Here is a 16,980-nt window from a genome sequence, read left to right on the forward strand (position 1 = left end):
ACAGGTCTTTAACTCTTACAAATATTTCAACAAAAGATTCTTATATATCACCCAAGTCTTCCAGTTTTCTCATTATGACCATTACGTACCATAAAAATACCAAACATTCAAAGAACCCAACTCTTGAAATTAAGATGGACGCTATCTAATGTTTATTTGAACCATTTGTAAAATGAAAGTTTTCTTCATATTTTCTCGTATAATGAGCCGTTTTCGAGTTATTTGATGTTCGAAAATAAAAAATATCGGTGAAATTCGAAAAATTGGGTACTTTGACTGAATGCAATTCTTATTAAAACATCCACAGATGTGTAATGTCACAGATTTAGCAAGTTATTCTGAAGGTTGTTCTGTTGTTCCAGGGATGTCACAGCTCATTATGAAAACTTAAAATGTCTAATTTTTTTTTATCAGGGCCGAATCAGAAAAAATGGTATAAAGAAAAGTGTTTCTTTTGATCTCAAGAATCTACTGTTAAAATATTTGTACCAATCAGACTCACCCCATAAAGTGCCTGTCGAAGTTTTAAATAAATCATCAGCATCAATGAATTTCCCTTTCTTTATGGACGATTGACAACAGTAGCTAGGATTTTTCTTGCCCATTAGCTTATTAGATACACAATCCTAATTTTCTCATACAGCTATGTAGGATGCAGATGAAGCATGTCGTTTATCTGCTGTTAGATCAGAACCTCTATTATTCAACAAGGTTGTTGAGGTGAGCCACATACATTGCGTCTATTTCTTAATATCTCGGCCCCATTCAAAATCAGAAAAAAAGGGAGATCAAATTTGGTTCTTAAGATGACATTTTATACAGTTGGTTCCATCAATTTGTATCAACCCCTAAAATCTTAAATGGAAAAGAATACTGAGTGACACCTCGTTTTGAAGACAAGTCGAGTTCCTTTTCGAAAATGCCATATAGTGTATCAATGGTAGAGAATTTATTTTCTGAAAAGGGCCATTTGAATGGCCATCACGCGCCCCAGACTTAACACCTTCAGATTTTGTACACTGGGAATTGTGTATAAAACACAGCTCCGAGATGTAGAAGAATTGAAAATGAGAATACGCACAGCATGCCGAGAAATTCAAGTTTTCCAAAAGGTCAGGCGGAATTTGAAAATAATTTATATTTTGGGCTACAATATAATGGACAACATTTTGAAAATCTTTTATGGTGAAACATTTTTCACACTTCATTGCAACACTTGCTATCGTAACTATTCTACTCATCCTAAATAAAAGGTTGTGTGTATGGCATTTTTGAAAATGCAATCGATTTACCTTCAAAGGTCTCATTCAACCGTTCTCCCTATTTAAGATTTAGGTGTTTCTGTCATCACGGCCACAAGATTCATACAAACTACTAACCTATATTTGTATTTTTTCTGATTTGTAACTCTTGAAAGGACTTTCGACAAAGTGTTGATTGCCACAGGCTTCGAAGTAAATTTCTGATTAGAGTATAGTGAAAAGCATCTGTGAATGGTTAACTACCCCGGATATATGTAGAGAATTCTTCTCTCCTATAAGTGTGAATTTTCATGCATGGCTGTTACTCTTATCTGAGAGCAGATATGCCAGTCTTGTATAAAACTGATCAATAAGCACTAGACTTCCTAATTATCAGTGCAACATAAATAATTCAAAGTTTTCCATCTAAACTGTCTGAAAGGTTACGTTGCCTTGAATATCAAATATTCTTCATCGTACGTATACTTTTTCTGAAGTCTTCAACAAATTTAAGAGATTCTAAAGTAGGACTTAAGTATTTCCTTCCATTCATTAAATGCGGAAAATACTTGATAATATTCCCTGGACGTGTCAGGCAATAATTGAGTGGCTTCCTCGAGGATTTCAGAAACAGAATTATTTTTTCTGTACGTTCCACCAGCTTCACAAATAAACATTCGAAAATGAATAGAAACCATTCAACACCAGTTCTGTTTGCACGTATTTTCTGTATTTCCAATGATTTTCAAGCAGGTGTCACATAGTTTTTCACGAAAAATTTCTAAAAAGTAACAAATCGAACTATTTATAAATCTCCGAAAAACTAAAAGATCTGCCACATCATTCAATTCCTGAAATCGATAAATGCGACAGGGGAAGTATCGATGTCGAGTTTTTTAGGTGAAGCCTCCACATAATTGACATAAATCGAAAAATGTGCTACTTTTTTTTGAAATCCATTCTGCTCGTTACTTTGCCAGTAGGGTATAATGGAAAAATAACATGCTTTTGCCGCAGTTTCGCCCTTCTAGCAATAATCCGAACGCGTCCGACTTCACACGTGTCGCAAAATATCTCCAAGACTGAAGCCAAACATGTTCTGTCATTTTCTTCGAGGAAACGTAATACGCCACGGCACGTACGGATTTCTGTCTCACCAGACTTTCACTTTCCTACTTTTCCACTTATTTATCCGCGATAATACGTTAAGTTTTGCGCCCCGGGGAAAAAGTTCAATTATGGTCGGCAGTTTTGATAAATGTCCCAACTTTGGATTTAATGCTTCGAAGTTTGATAGGTTTAATTTAGGGGACATAAAAATATTTGAAAATTCTGCCAGGAGGCTTTATATTTATTCCTGCCATTCAAGCGTTGCGCAACAGGAACTATAGATGTGAGTTTTGTCGCAAAGTTCTTCATATCTGTGATTTGCAATCATTAGAACGAGCGTGTTTTCAACGGGCCGGCGCATTCACCAATTTGCACCTTGCTAATTTTTCCTCAATTGATACAGGGTGCATCAAAAGTCCACGTCTTAACTAGTAAAAGGAAATTTTTTCGAGTGATATTTCTTTAATTCCTTCGGAAATGCAAGCTGTTGAATTTTTTCACTTATTTTCATAAATTGAAAAAGAGTTTTTCTCGAGAAAGGTCCCAGCCGCTTTCCAGAAGGGTATCTTTATTGTGGGGAAAAAAAAGAGAATGGCTCTGAATATCCTCTAGTTTTATTGGCGTAGAATCAAGGAGCTCAAAAAAAAAACAAAAATGATAACATTGGAAGTCCTCTGATCACAATATGCTCCAAAATAAAACGATAATTATCCTGAGTCGTTTGGAATCAATAGAAATTAATGAAGAAATTGTTCAGCAGCCTGTATCTCCGTAGGGATTCGAGATTCGAGAAAAAAAACCTCCTATTTTATGGGGAAACACCACTTTCTAATGTTATACCTGGACTTCTGAATCACCGTGTGTATATTTCATCAACGAAAATAGGTCCCAGAGTTCACAACCTTCTGAGAAGGCAATGGTGTCTTGATGAAAACATTTTCCAATTTTTGACTGCTCCACATTCTCATTTGTATGGGAAGTCCGGGAGAGTTGAACCACTTTCCTCTCTGAAGCCACTTAAGTTTTATCTGTAAATGGTAGGAAATATTTTTTTTGCGTGAAGATATCATGCTCAAATAGGTAACGATTGACAGAGTGATGTTGAGATGAACATTTTGAGTACAGCTATTTTTTTTTTAGCTCATGTCTCCCTAACCCATGGGAGAGTTGAACAGGGGGCGAAAGAGACTTGACCATAAGTTTGTTTAGCAGGAAGAACATTGAAAGAATACAATTTCCAATGACCAACGATTGTCTATGTCAAGGTTTTCATCAAGGTTTTCTTACTTTTTGAACCTTTGTTTATTTTTTTATATTCATTTCTATTATTCAATTTTCTTTTTTCGAAGCAAACTATTATTTAAGCTCAGTGCGGGATACTTGGAACACTGATTATGTCTCCCGATCATAGCATGGGTCATGTCTCCCGCACTCCCTTTTAGTCTATTCAACAGATATTTTCTTGGAACTTTTACAGCTATTATTAAGAATGCTCATCGTTTGTAAAACAATATTAATCAATGAAAGCAATAAAACTAAATAACACCACGCACCAATTAAACTCTTCAGACAGTGTAACAAACAATAATTATTCATTTTCTTAATTCCTAACAACAAAATCACGTTCAACCCTCTCACTTCCGAACTGTTCTGATGGCGGCCAAAATGGAGCCGCCACTAGTTGTGACTTGTTACGAATATGTCGCAAGCTATTAACGATACCGGTAGCGCGAAATTTGAATTGAAATATTTGAGGTGGTTCAAGTCTCCTACCTGAGGAAGTCTCCCTGACTGCCCCTAGAATAAAAATTATCAAGATTTTTCAACCCTAAATGGGAATTCTCATTTTAATTAATGTCATTGACTGTTCAACCAACCCATACAGAAATATTGTGACCCTACCTGAGTAGCGAAACTGTAAATGGAATATGGTACCGTAGAAACTTGAAATCGCGGTTAGATATCCTTTGTCTACTTGATGATTTTTCTTGAACGCACGTTACAAAGTTCAGTGAATGCTGAAATTGGTTGAAATATGCTCCGTTCATTTTCACCGCCCTCATAAATATTCCGGGCACAGTTAGCCGAGCTAATCGCCGTACCAATCAACAATAAATCAATATTAATGACTGTCTTGACTAGCAGGCAGTGCGAGAAAAAGTGGCAAAACTGAAAGTTTCCCCAGATTTTCCAATTTCACGGACTTTCGCTTCCGGAACGAATGAGAGCGGCCACGTGACGAGGTGGGAAAGGAGTCGGCGGGGAGTTAACTTGTGGAGTTCGGATGAGGGGGAGGGTGGGGTTGGAACCGACCCCCTAGGCATCAGTCGTGACGTCCATACGAAATCCCTGGCTGATGCGCGTTCGTCGAAAAGCCTTCTTCGTCAAAATATTGTGGTTTCGGCTTGCTTTATGCATCAGTGCGGCGTATGCCTGAAAAATGTCGATGTGGATGAAAGAAATATGTTGCTTTGGAATGACGGTTGGCATTTTTGAAAGGCGTATGGGATATGTTTGATGTGGGGACACTCGGAAGAGAATAGCGTACGTAGTACTTTCGGCGGATTTTCCTTTGTAAGTCTAACATTCTTTCCGGTTGCGGGTCTATTGGGATATAGACGTTGATAAGAGGCAAAACACAACGTCCCTAACATATTGAACTCATATTTTTTTCTCTTGTTACAGGGCGGCACAAAAACTCAACCTTTCTTCCTCTCCGCACAGACGAAAACGTTACAACTCTGATGATGGTGAAGCGACAGGTTTCTGTGGCGTTCTACAAAGGAGCCCCCCTCCCGTGCCTCCTGCACTGCTCAGGAGATTGGGGGTGAGGGAAGTCACAGGAGTTGGCAAGGTCAGTAACACTCATATTAATTAGTAATCTCAATATTATACTCAAGGTGTTCTGTATATAAGAAACTTGAAGGACCTAAAAAGTTTCATTTTTCAAATGAATAAATGATACCTATTATTCGGTTGCAAAATGCGTTAAATGAACCATAGGACAGTGAAGGTGAACGTTGGGGATTTTCTTATTCATTCAGGCTGAGATGGCAGCTACGCTATATTCAAGTAAAATACTGTTTTTTAATGAAATATTACGTACAGTATCCTATACTAATTTAATTTTGTAAGTACTAGCTGTATCGCAAGCTTCACAGGACAAATTTTCTTTATTAAATTCGCATTTTCTGAACTATAATACCCCCCCAAAATATTCTGTGAGGAGCATTTTTCATCAGAAATAAATGGCGCAGATAACGTCATCAATTTTCATATGTATATTCATTCCATGCCAGAGAAAAGCCCTCTTCGAATGGAACACTATTTTGAAACGATTCAAAAAAATTAGACTTGGTTATAGTGGGTTATCTTCGGAAGTTAGATTTATGCCATCGCATTTTTCGAGTTCTATAATAGTGTACTCGATCATTTTTCTTCATCTCTCATAGTTTTCTCAGCGTCGACTATAAAAATTTGAAAAAAAAGGTTTCCGTTCACGACTTGTTCACGATATTTCTCGTCAATTTTTCATTATCTGGGAACAAATTCCGCCCAAAAACCACCTCGAATGAATTCCCTACAATATAGTGAAATCCCTATCAACATATGGATAGTTATGTGAACAAAAACAAAAAAATTATACTCGGCCTTTCTCGTTTATAATCCCTTTGTTCTTATTGAAAAATGAAAAAAGTCACGTATGCTATTCAGTGTTTGGTACGTCCAGATAATACTTCCTACAAACTCTAGCTCTTCATATATTAGATGTATTTTGCTAAGACATACTCAACATAAGAGGAAGCCAAGAGTATTAAAAAACAGCTGCCATTCGACGTGGTCCAAATTTTTTATCATATCGTTACAAATGATGTTTTGGATTTATGAAAAACAGAGTTGAATACATACAGGGTGTATTTGGAGGCGAAGCTTTTTTTTCAACAGAAGTTAGAACTGGTCAAAATGAAGCGTTTCACCGAAAATCAGCTATACAAAACTTTCAAAATGACAAAGTTGAAAAAAAAATTGAAAGTGATTACTGAAATAGATCCTAAGACGACCCCAGACCGTTTGTTAGCTGGATTATCGCATAGCAGTGGGAAAAACTTATCTCCTAATTCGACCATGTGGTTTCGTTCAGGATATTGGCTCGTTCGATATTTACGTGGTGATGAAAATGGAAACTTAGGATTGCCGAATTGTTCTCATTATTTTTAGTAACTTACACGATTTTATGAAATGGCTCATTTCGATTCCAACTGACAGAAGAGACTTGGAACACAAGTGTAAAAAATAGAATAATACAACAATTATGATTCTCTCAAAAGTGCATGCATCTAATCCGATGAATTTGGTACTGAACCATTCATTGTCCGGCAATATGTTCATGCTTCGTTTCGTTTTTGCGATGCACAGTCCTGTACTTGAAATTCAATGAATTTTGTCGAACTTCTAGGGGTTGCATCTTAGCCATCTTGGATATTTTGTAGAGGCAATTTTTGGTTAAACGATTTATTTTGATGAGTTCTACCTTCTGTCAAAAAAAGCATCGCCTTTGAAAATACCCCTTATATCTCGAAACAAGGTGTTGTGGGATTAAGAAAGGAATAAAGAATGGAACTGGTCCTAAACATATTCAAACCCCAAAAACTGTTACCCTCAACAATATTCACAGCATCCAATTCTCTAGCGCAATCTTCAAATCTTGCGGAGATGGAAAAAATTCACTTGTTAAACTGAGACCAAATACATGAATTTCATCAGGCTTGATCAACTGTTACTGTATCCCAGTATATAGAAATTTTTTTTTGTTCTTCTTTCCCGGAGTTAATCCAATTCGGACAGAAACTTTTCCTTCGCAACTCCTTAACTCGACCACTCGGGGATTTCCACTCCAATATCGTGTATCATATTACATCCGCTGGAAACACACCTGCCCACCTCAAGAGGTTAGGAAAGAAACCGCTAACCTTTACCCGACCGTTTCTGCCTCCAGATAATACAAATGTCACCGCGTATTAGTAGCTAAAGTCACTTGGCTCCAATTTGATCCTAACGTAATTCCTGAAATGTCAGTGGCCTGGGTTTTCCTTCTGGAGAAAAATAATGGAATTTATCGATCGTTTCGTTCCCTGTCTGGTCTGATTAAGGTGGGAATTGAAGAAAAATATATCGGCTCGTTTTGTTCGATTCGGTTCGGTTAAGTAAGTCGGTTGTAGACGGAACACTAGAGTTGATCCGGATGATAGAATAACTTTGGTCTTGCCTTTTTTTCTTCACGAAATGGAGGACTCTTCAGTCCATCCTCGATCGGGAATGGTCGGTTTTAGAGTGAGCAATAGATGGAATGAAGTTTAAGAGATATACTAAGTGACATAGAAAACACCCAGGACTAATTAACTTATCAAAATTAATTTTCCTAGATATGCATGTGTTTGAGTCAGGATAAGAAAACTTTCAGGTTTTTGTGTTGTCTATACTCCATTCACTTTCATTTCATCACTCAGTTGGCCATGGAAATTTGACACATTCCACTCTGTATAGTACGAAAATGTGGGGTTATGAGGCTTGTCAATACATTTTTTGGTTTTATATCAGCGCTATGTTGTCAAAGCGTCATAGTGTAATTCATTCTGATAAAATTATCACAATGTCGAATCACTTTGGCAAATATGAAGTTAAGAACATGTGACGAACATTTATACACGTTTATACAAACTGATTGAAGGCATACCAAATGTTATTATAAGCTTGGAAAATAAAAGAGATCAGTTTTTAAATATGATCATTTTTGCTCTAAAAGAAAATCGAATCATTGACACATAATACGCAGTAGCTTTAGGACAGTTAATGTTGGTTATCTTCTTTGTAATTATCAGTTGTATATTTCGAAAAGATCAACCCGAAGATGAAATGCATTTGATGCAGTGGTTGGGAATGGGTATCTCTCGAAGGAATTAACGGATAATTACAAGAATGTCAAGTTCTTCAACAAAAATCATCTTGCATCAATGGAAGTCAAAAGAATTGAAGTATGTTTCAAGGCAAGAGGAACTTCACCTTCAAAAAGAATTTCACATGAATTAACTATTACAGGACAACTGGCTCGTATTTATGGCTGTTCATTTTTAATACTTTGAGGTTTTTCCCTAAGCTCTTGTATCATACACCAATTTGTATGGTATCCCGTTACGCTAACCTCTGCTAAAACTGTATCTCATACACATGCTACAAGTCAATTGAAATAGTTATTTTCCTATCAAGTGCGGAAAGTGATACTTGCCCGCACGAAACTGCCGTTGCCCGAACGATGCGAAGCAGAGTTCGGGTAAGCAGTTGAGTGCGGGCAAGACACTTTACGCAAGAGTTAGGAACAATATTTTTTCTACAAGCGCTTGAAATATATAAATATATCCATTTCACGAAACAGATCATATCTCATTTGATTAATTCATATATAATGACAGACGTAATTCTGCTTGTCATTACTATGGGTTTCTCATCGTTGACGTTCTATGCATAGAAACATGATAGAATTTAATTTACTCTATAATATTTGCGTGCGGGAAAAACCCCTGCTAATCCATTCCCGCACGCATTTGCGTGCGGGAAAGAAATAGCAGGCGTTTTTCCCGCACGTTTTGGGAAAGTGACTCTTTGCAACTTGGAATGCGTGCGGGAAAAAGGTTGAACGCGCACGCTTGTAGAAAAAATTAATTTTCTGGAACTTATTCTACGACGACATTCATCGAAAATTCTGTTGTTACTTTTCGCATTCGTTCACCATAAAATAAAATTCTCAAAAGCCACCACGTTTTGGGTTTCCTAAAGGAAGGAAATTCTTTGTCATCCTTCATATTCCGATCTCCCTTATTGTGGAAACATTCAGCTAAAATATAAGTCGTTTAGATTCATATGAAACATTACATGAGTTCACTTACATTGAATATGTTCGCTACCGTCTGATATAATAATATTGTAGATATTAAAATATCAGGGTTACCTACTATTTGAATCGGCGAACTTGAATTCTAAATAGCACTTTCTGAAACCCTGTCTCCTCTCTCTTTCAATCACTTTCGGCATTTTCGTAAGATTAATTGATTGATTTTAGTGTGGGAACGGCGTTATGACATTTACTACTTTTCATGAATGCCAACCTTACTCCGTTCTTGAGAAAATTATTTGATGGCCAACCGAGTGCTAAAATAAAAGTGAATGGAGTATAGATAACATTTAATCCAACTGGGATGGTAAAAAATTTGCCAAGAACCGAAAGAAACAGAGCAGGGAATTTGAAATAGAGGAATAATCTCAAACTTGGGCACTTAACCATATTATGAGTCGACATTCTGTATTATGAAACTGAGAAGTGATATATTATCTCTTGTATTTCCAAATCATTTCCATTACTTAATATCTACGGGTTCGAAATAACAAGAAAAAAAATGTGGAAAAACGTCCTATTTGAATGGGAGTTGAGTATTAATCGAACCTTCAGTAAAAACAAAAAATATGGCATCAGATGCGTCGTGCGTTATCCTGTAGAGTTTTCGAAGATATTTTTACTTGTCCCTCACCCTTTAAATTTTTATGTCCTTTCACTCTTCATTATACTTTTTTGTGCCAGATTTCTTGCTGAAATTTTGGAGTGTTGTGAACAACAGCAAGTTATTATCCTGCCCTGACAGCGTCCATCCATTCGTCTTATCCTAAACCCAATTTTCGAGCTCGTCCTAACGTATCTGCTTCTTTGGAAGAAAAACCGTTCCATAATTTATTTAAAGCAGTTTAAAACTCCTCATTAATCAATATCGCCGCCCCTATTGGGACGAGAAAATGCAAAAAGTTCTCGATATACAAAACGCCGAGGGTGACAATCACTTCAAGCCATCCATAACCCCCGAGACAAGTCGCCCTGAGCTTTTTCGAGTTGTTTATTGCGGGGGCATCGACTCCGCATGCCTCAGCCCTTAATGTGAAAGTTTGAACAAATAATTTTCTATTAATTTGCGCGAAGATTGGACATAATGACTGACGACGGCGAAAGTGTTGGGTAAAGATCGATCGGTGGGGGAGGTTTGCCTAAAATCCTTCGATTATTTATTTCATTTAGGGGATGATTGGATTACTATCAGAATGAAAGTTGAGGAAACGTATTTTTCGATATTAAAAACCGTATAAGTGAATGTGATTTTCGGAAAAATTTGTTGTTGACGTAAAATCTTCATTTGATTTCGTCTTTGTTAAGCTCAATTCAAATGTCGAATGAAATATAGGGTATTCCATTCAAAAGAGCTAACTTCGTATTGCCACTCTGTTTACAAATCGTATTATATTAATGAATAATTGAAGACTGATTTATCCAGAACAAATTATACTGGAAGTTTTTTTCGGTAGTTTCTATAGTTTCGCATATAATCTGTAGGATCTCTTTCTGGCGGACACCCTGTACCTAACGTTCGCTTCATCAATAATTCATGGCTGAAAATCAAATTCCTGATGGACTGAAAGATGAACAAGAACTTAACTAGGCTTTCCTCTACGTAAACCGCTTATGCCTCTCGTTTCTTCTGGAAGTCGCTTGAGTAGAAAGGATATTAGGTTAATGATATCATTAAAGCGAATCCTTTGTCTGCTACCTGCCGCAGAGTGTTAATTATTCATTTGGATTCGAAATGTAAGGTTGATCCGGAAGCAGAAGCTTTCACTGGAAATAGTTGAATGGAGAAGTGAAGATAACGAATTGGGTTGTGTGAATTATATTTTGCGACAACTATGATTTCTGAGTACTAGTCTATGGTACAGGGTGGGCAAAATTCGTTGTCTACTGAAGGAATCTCCAGAACTATAGCATCTAGAAGAAAACGGACGACACATTCTCGAGCTCTTTTTCTTGACTAATCCAAAACTGAAAACAGATCCAGCCTAACGTTCATAGATTTTGAGTTTTTAACGAAAATTGAGAATTTTTTTTTCAATGAAACTGAATACCTCGCATATTTGAACTTGTATTCCAAATCCGTTGTTACATTCTACAGGCACTTTTTTATGAGGAACTCGAATATGATATTAAAAATTTTTTTGATCTAGTCATTTTCGAGATACGACAAGGATTTCTGATTTTTCAAATGTAAACCATAGTTGAAAGTTTTTTCATAGTGCTGCAATTTTTTTGGGCTACTTGCGACTGTGTGCCCTCCTGTGACTGAAGAGACCCAACCGTGACCTATAGATTCTTCCACACTCCGGGCATGGATAGTCACCAATCAGATCTGGCCGCCGCTGTATTCTTCTCGAGTTTCCATTATAACTGTTGACCAAAGACCTCCACTGTGATACGTCTAACGCTAGTTGTTTCCAGTTATGATTGGCATTAACTGATTTTAGGGATTGATGCAGTATATCCTTAAACGGCTCCTGGTTTTCGAGCTCCTTCTGTGAATTCGCCCTACAGAGCTATTTTGGGAAGTCTTATGTCTTGCATCCTCAGAATGTGGCCGCTCCATCTGAGTCGGCCCTCGTTACTTGAGTCTCAATTGTTATACAACTCGCGCGCTGCAAGACTTCTGCATTTAAAACTTTGTGGAACAATCTTATGTGCATTATTTGTCTTGGAAAACGTTGTTGCGTTTGTTCAAGCTGTTTAATATGTCGCCTGTTGGGCGTCCAGCTTTCGCTTTTCGTAAAGGAGCGTTGGAAGGACCACTGCTCTGTAAACAGCTGTCTTGGTCGTCAGATTGATGTCGTGATTTTGAAATACTCTTACCTTTAGCTTCCAGAATGCCCGTGATGCCGAATATAACATGATGTCTAATCCCAGTCCCAGCGTAGGTTTGTGTTTTATATGTAAGGAGATTTTAAATGAAGGTGAAGTGCGCCTAGTAGAGAAAAGTGTAAAAAGCCTTCTGAGTAGCGTTTCTTGAAGGGTGTAAATGGGATATGTTCACAGTGCTGGTCAGATAAAATACAGCTATCCGAAGTTGATCAAAGCAGCTGTTAGCAGTTCAAAATCAAATACATATTACGCTATCATTACGGTGTTCTGATTGACGTCGTGATTTTGAAACAATCTGTCCTTAGCTTCCAGAATGCCTGTGATGTCGAATTGATACTACTATCAATTTTCATTCAAAATTACTTTTTATGTAGGTATATTTGAGTTTATTATGTGCCCTCTAGCAGGTGGAGTTGAGTCTTTTGTAAATGGAAGTCCTAACATGCTTTTTTCTTAGGGTAATAATTGATAAAAGATGACAGAAGATATCAATTACATCTTCATAGCTTCATTAATTGGGATCCTGGATGAGGATTTTCTGAATGACTTGGCAAGGAACTGTATGATATTGCCTGATATCAGTTAGGAAGGAAAATACTTCAAATAACTATCAGACTTTTCCTAGAAGCCTGCCATAACTCCTTCCAGATATTTGTATGGTTGTTTTGTGATCTTTTCTTCCTTATTTTCTCCTATCGTTTCACCCCTTTTAATTTCAGTTTGGACTAACGTTCCAAATAAAAATATTCTTCATGAAAGAACTTGCAAGTTCCTAACCCACTCTAGTATTAGGCATCATATTTTCCCTCATACAGAAACACACAGCATGCGAGATTCCGAGCATTTTCAGTCGACAAAAATCCGGGTTGGCCAGAAAAGGATTTGTCGGACTCCGGCTCGAGATCCAGCTTTTGGAATCAACCGAAAACACCCAGTTAGCAATGAGGGATGGTTTCTCCCAGTCGCAACAGCACACCGTATGAATCACACATTTTTCAAAGACTTAATCGCATCAGGCTAAATGATTCGACATAAGCCAGTCCGAGCGGGCCTGTCCGGGCCAAAGTTGGGGGCGGAAGGTTGCAGGACAATGGCTTGGCTCAGCTTAACAATCGGGGTCGAGTGAATAATGCAGAACTGGCCGGAAGTTCACGTGACATTCCGCAGATGCGTGGTCCACGGCTAGTTCTATCCAATCTTCGTTAGTTCTGAGTGATTTCCTTCCTAGCCGACCGTCAAGTTCCGCGCGTTTGTCTCGTATTGTTCGGGAACTACGGGAGAAACGGGATTGACGATAATGAATTGTTGAGTTGATTCTGGCGGTCTGAGGACCATGTATCAATATGTCTGATTTCTGAAAATGCAGTCTTCTGATAGGAATTTGCTTCTTGCGTTGGACATTTTTCATGTTCATACTCAGTTTGTCTCTCGAGAAAGAGTTATCTTCAATATTCAGCGTTGTCATCGCATAACGTAAAAACGGCTGAACGGATTTTATTGATTTCTTTTTTAATACCTTCCTCATACTCTGTAACAGGTTTTAACAGAAGAAAAATTCGTAAAAATTGCATGGAAACCTAAGAAAACAAAATTTTGCGCTCAAGTGTATATTGGGTCGTCTACCCTCCTGGGACAAGTGATTGACTGCACTAATGCATTAACATTTCTGTGCATTTTCTTGGCATTTCCTGGTCTTCTCACTCTAGACATGATACACAAATCGAAGCACCTCTTCAAAACGTATTGTGCGACGATAAAATTCTAATTGTATCATCTCGTACTTTCTTTTCTTGTGAGAGCAGACTGTAAAACAGAAATCACTCCTTAGATATGGTTGAGAACAGATCATTTCCTGTCCTGCCTTAAACAAATACAGAGTGTTTTTGAAGGTGAAGCTTTTTTCTCAACCGAAGGTAGGTCAAAATGAAGCGTTTCACCACAAATCACCTATACAAAACTTTCAAACTGACAAAGTTGAAAAAAAATGATAAGTGATTACTGAAAGAGATCCTAATACCCAAGACCGTTTGTTAGCTGAATTATCGCAAAGCAGTGGGAAAAAACTTATCTCCTGATTCGACCATGTAGTTTCGTTTAGGATATTGGCTCGTTCGATATTTACGTGGTAATGAAAATGGAAACTTAGTATTGCCGAATTGTTCTCATTATTTTTTGTAACTTGTAACACGATTTTATGAAATGGCTCATTTCGATACCAACTGACAGAAGAGTCTTAGGATCTTCTTATCTCGATTCGAACGAATCGAATAAATGGACCCTTTATAAGATGCTTGTCGATGCTAGAAATATAGATCATACCTCTGGGCCTCAATGTAGCATGTAACGAAATCCAACTCAATTCCCATTCTCAAATATCAGAGTGGAGAGGGTAGTAAGCATCCTTGTGCTCCATACTCTCACTTATTTCACCTCATCAGAGAAGCACACCTTCCATTCAATGAAATGGTTTTTCAGTTGATACCACAGTAGTTGGTGGTTGTCTAGTTCGATTCGGATCGTAGATTTTTTACATTTTTATGTCGATGAATGTTACTAAAATCAATTGTGTATCGAAAACTTTTTAGCTCTCACAATGAAAACTCCCATGCTGTTGTGTAATCTCGTTATTGCAAACTCAAACAATACAGGGTGTTTTCAAAGTTGAGGCTTTTTTTTTCGACAGAAGGTAGAGTTCATCAAAATAAGTCGTTCAACCAAAAATTGTCTATATATGGCTGAGATACAATCACTTGAAGTTCGACAAAATTTCATTGAATTTCAAGTACGGGACTGTGGAAGGTGACTCCGCCATCTTAAAAACGAAATAAAGCATAAACATATGGCTGGACAATGAATGGTTCAGTACCAAGTTCATAGGATTAGATGTATCATGTCACTTTTGAGAGAATCATAATTTTTGTATCGTGCAATTTAGGGTGACAAAAAGTTTAGAAAATCGAGGCAGTTTCTTGAAAGTGCTTATGTAAGTTATGTTGAAAAAGTGCTATGAGGTTTCCCCATTTCATCACACTTTTACGAGGAATGTTGGAATGTATTATTCTGTTTTTTACACTTGTGACCTAATTCTTTTCTGCCAGTTGGTATCGTGTAAGTTTCTAAAAAATAATGAGAATAATTCGGCAAACCTAAGTTTCCATTTTCATTACCACGCAAATATCGAACGAGCCAATATCCTGAACAAAACCACATGGTCGAATCAGGAGATAAGTTTTGTCCCGCTGCTTTGCGATAATTCAGCTAACAAACGGTCTAGGGTCTTATTAGGATCTATTTCAGTAATCATTTTCAATTTTTTTTCCACTTTGTCATTTTGAGAGTTTTGCATAGGTGATTTTTTGTGAAACGCTTCGTTTTGACCAGTACCTACTACCTTCTGTTGAAAAAAAAAGCCTCACCTTCAAATAACCCTGTCAAAGCAGTTCTTTTGAAGCTGTTTGCTTTTTCAGGTCATATTACAGTAGTTATTTCGCAGATATGATTTTGAAGATCTACATGATTATTTCTGAAGAATAACATTCAGATTCAGTCTCCGGAAGTCTAAGAACATTTTAACCTTGGCTTCTTTGGCTCATATTCTCTCTAAATACGCGGTGTTTGCTAAAAAAGCTGTAGTAGAAGATTTCCTGTGCGAAACCATTATTATTTTGTGAACAAATATGGGAAGTGGAGAAATTGTTCCACCTTATAAAAACGAAGAATCAATTATACTAATCGAGTAACCCAACTTTATATTTATGGTTTTTTAGTTTATTGTATGAGGGCACCACTATGGTCATCCCAAAAGTAACAGTTTACATCTATAAAAACCATTAACGCCAGATAATTTCCCGTTTTCGGTAAATTAACGAACTTTCACACGACAAGAAGCTGATTTGTGACCCCTTTCAAACGCTTCGCTAGAAGGCACACCATTCCTGCCCTATCAGTATATTGTCACTTATGCAGAGGGACCTGATAGAACTAATTCACATTATGACTTCAACACGTGTTGAAAAAAAGCCGCATCTTCAAATACACCCTGTATAATGCAGTGCTCATTCAGAATTCCTTGGAAATTTCGAGGAATCCAGTTCGACACACCATCGACCTGTCAATCATCCATGATCTGAACACAAGAGACTCGAACTATATAATACACCCTGTTCAATGATGCCTTCAAACTTGTCGGCGCTGCATTATTCATGCGATATCACTAACAACAACCCGGCAACCGCAAATTAGTATATTCGGCGCGAGTTTTGTCAACCCGGAATTAACATATTCAGACGTCCTGTGCCTCAGACGCGACGCATTTCGGATGCAGCTCGCGTCGCAGGTCGAAGTCTTCTTCTTCTTCGAGCGACGTCGGTGACGCGTGTTTCCAAGTTGCCGGCGGAGGAGGTAGCACAAGAAAGGAGACCAATAATTGGACCGGACTGCGCGGCCGGAATACTGATCGTGGATGCCTCGGCGTCCGTGGATGAGACGTGAATTGTTCTGGAACAACACTGTAGAATTTCGGGGAATTTTCTGACGTACGAGAGCGTGTGTGGAAAATTCTGCGGGTTTAGAATCGGGGTTATCGATTGTTTCGGCTCCTTGAACTAGAGGATTCGCCGAGGAATCTGCATCAAGGATCAAATTATCAAATCCTGTTTTGTCCCTTTGACAGAGCTAGATATTAGATAGATATTTATTTGTACACGATTAAGAGAAAATAATACAAAGGAATACTTATTTGCTATCAAAATAATTACATGGCATGTCAAAAAAGAAACATCATGAATAAATCAAATACATATCTGCTTAGAAGTCAATCACCCACATAAACATACCCATATATCATCAACT

The 16,980-nt window shown here is 37.6% G+C and overlaps 1 protein-coding gene across 2 annotated transcripts in view; it reads left to right on the top strand.

Moving 5' to 3' along the window:
- Window positions 1-16,980, top strand: part of LOC123309359 (kinesin-like protein CG14535) — a 397,934-nt gene that overhangs the window by 255,182 nt on the left and 125,772 nt on the right. For both annotated transcript variants that reach the window (XM_044892442.1, XM_044892441.1), the window contains exon 5: window positions 5,037-5,205. In XM_044892442.1, coding sequence (XP_044748377.1) covers window positions 5,037-5,205 — 169 coding nt within the window. The remainder of the gene's footprint in view (window positions 1-5,036; window positions 5,206-16,980) is intronic.

Source organism: Coccinella septempunctata, chromosome 3, assembly GCF_907165205.1.
Source record: "Coccinella septempunctata chromosome 3, icCocSept1.1, whole genome shotgun sequence".
In the NCBI taxonomy this organism is placed as follows: Eukaryota; Metazoa; Arthropoda; class Insecta; order Coleoptera; family Coccinellidae; genus Coccinella; species Coccinella septempunctata.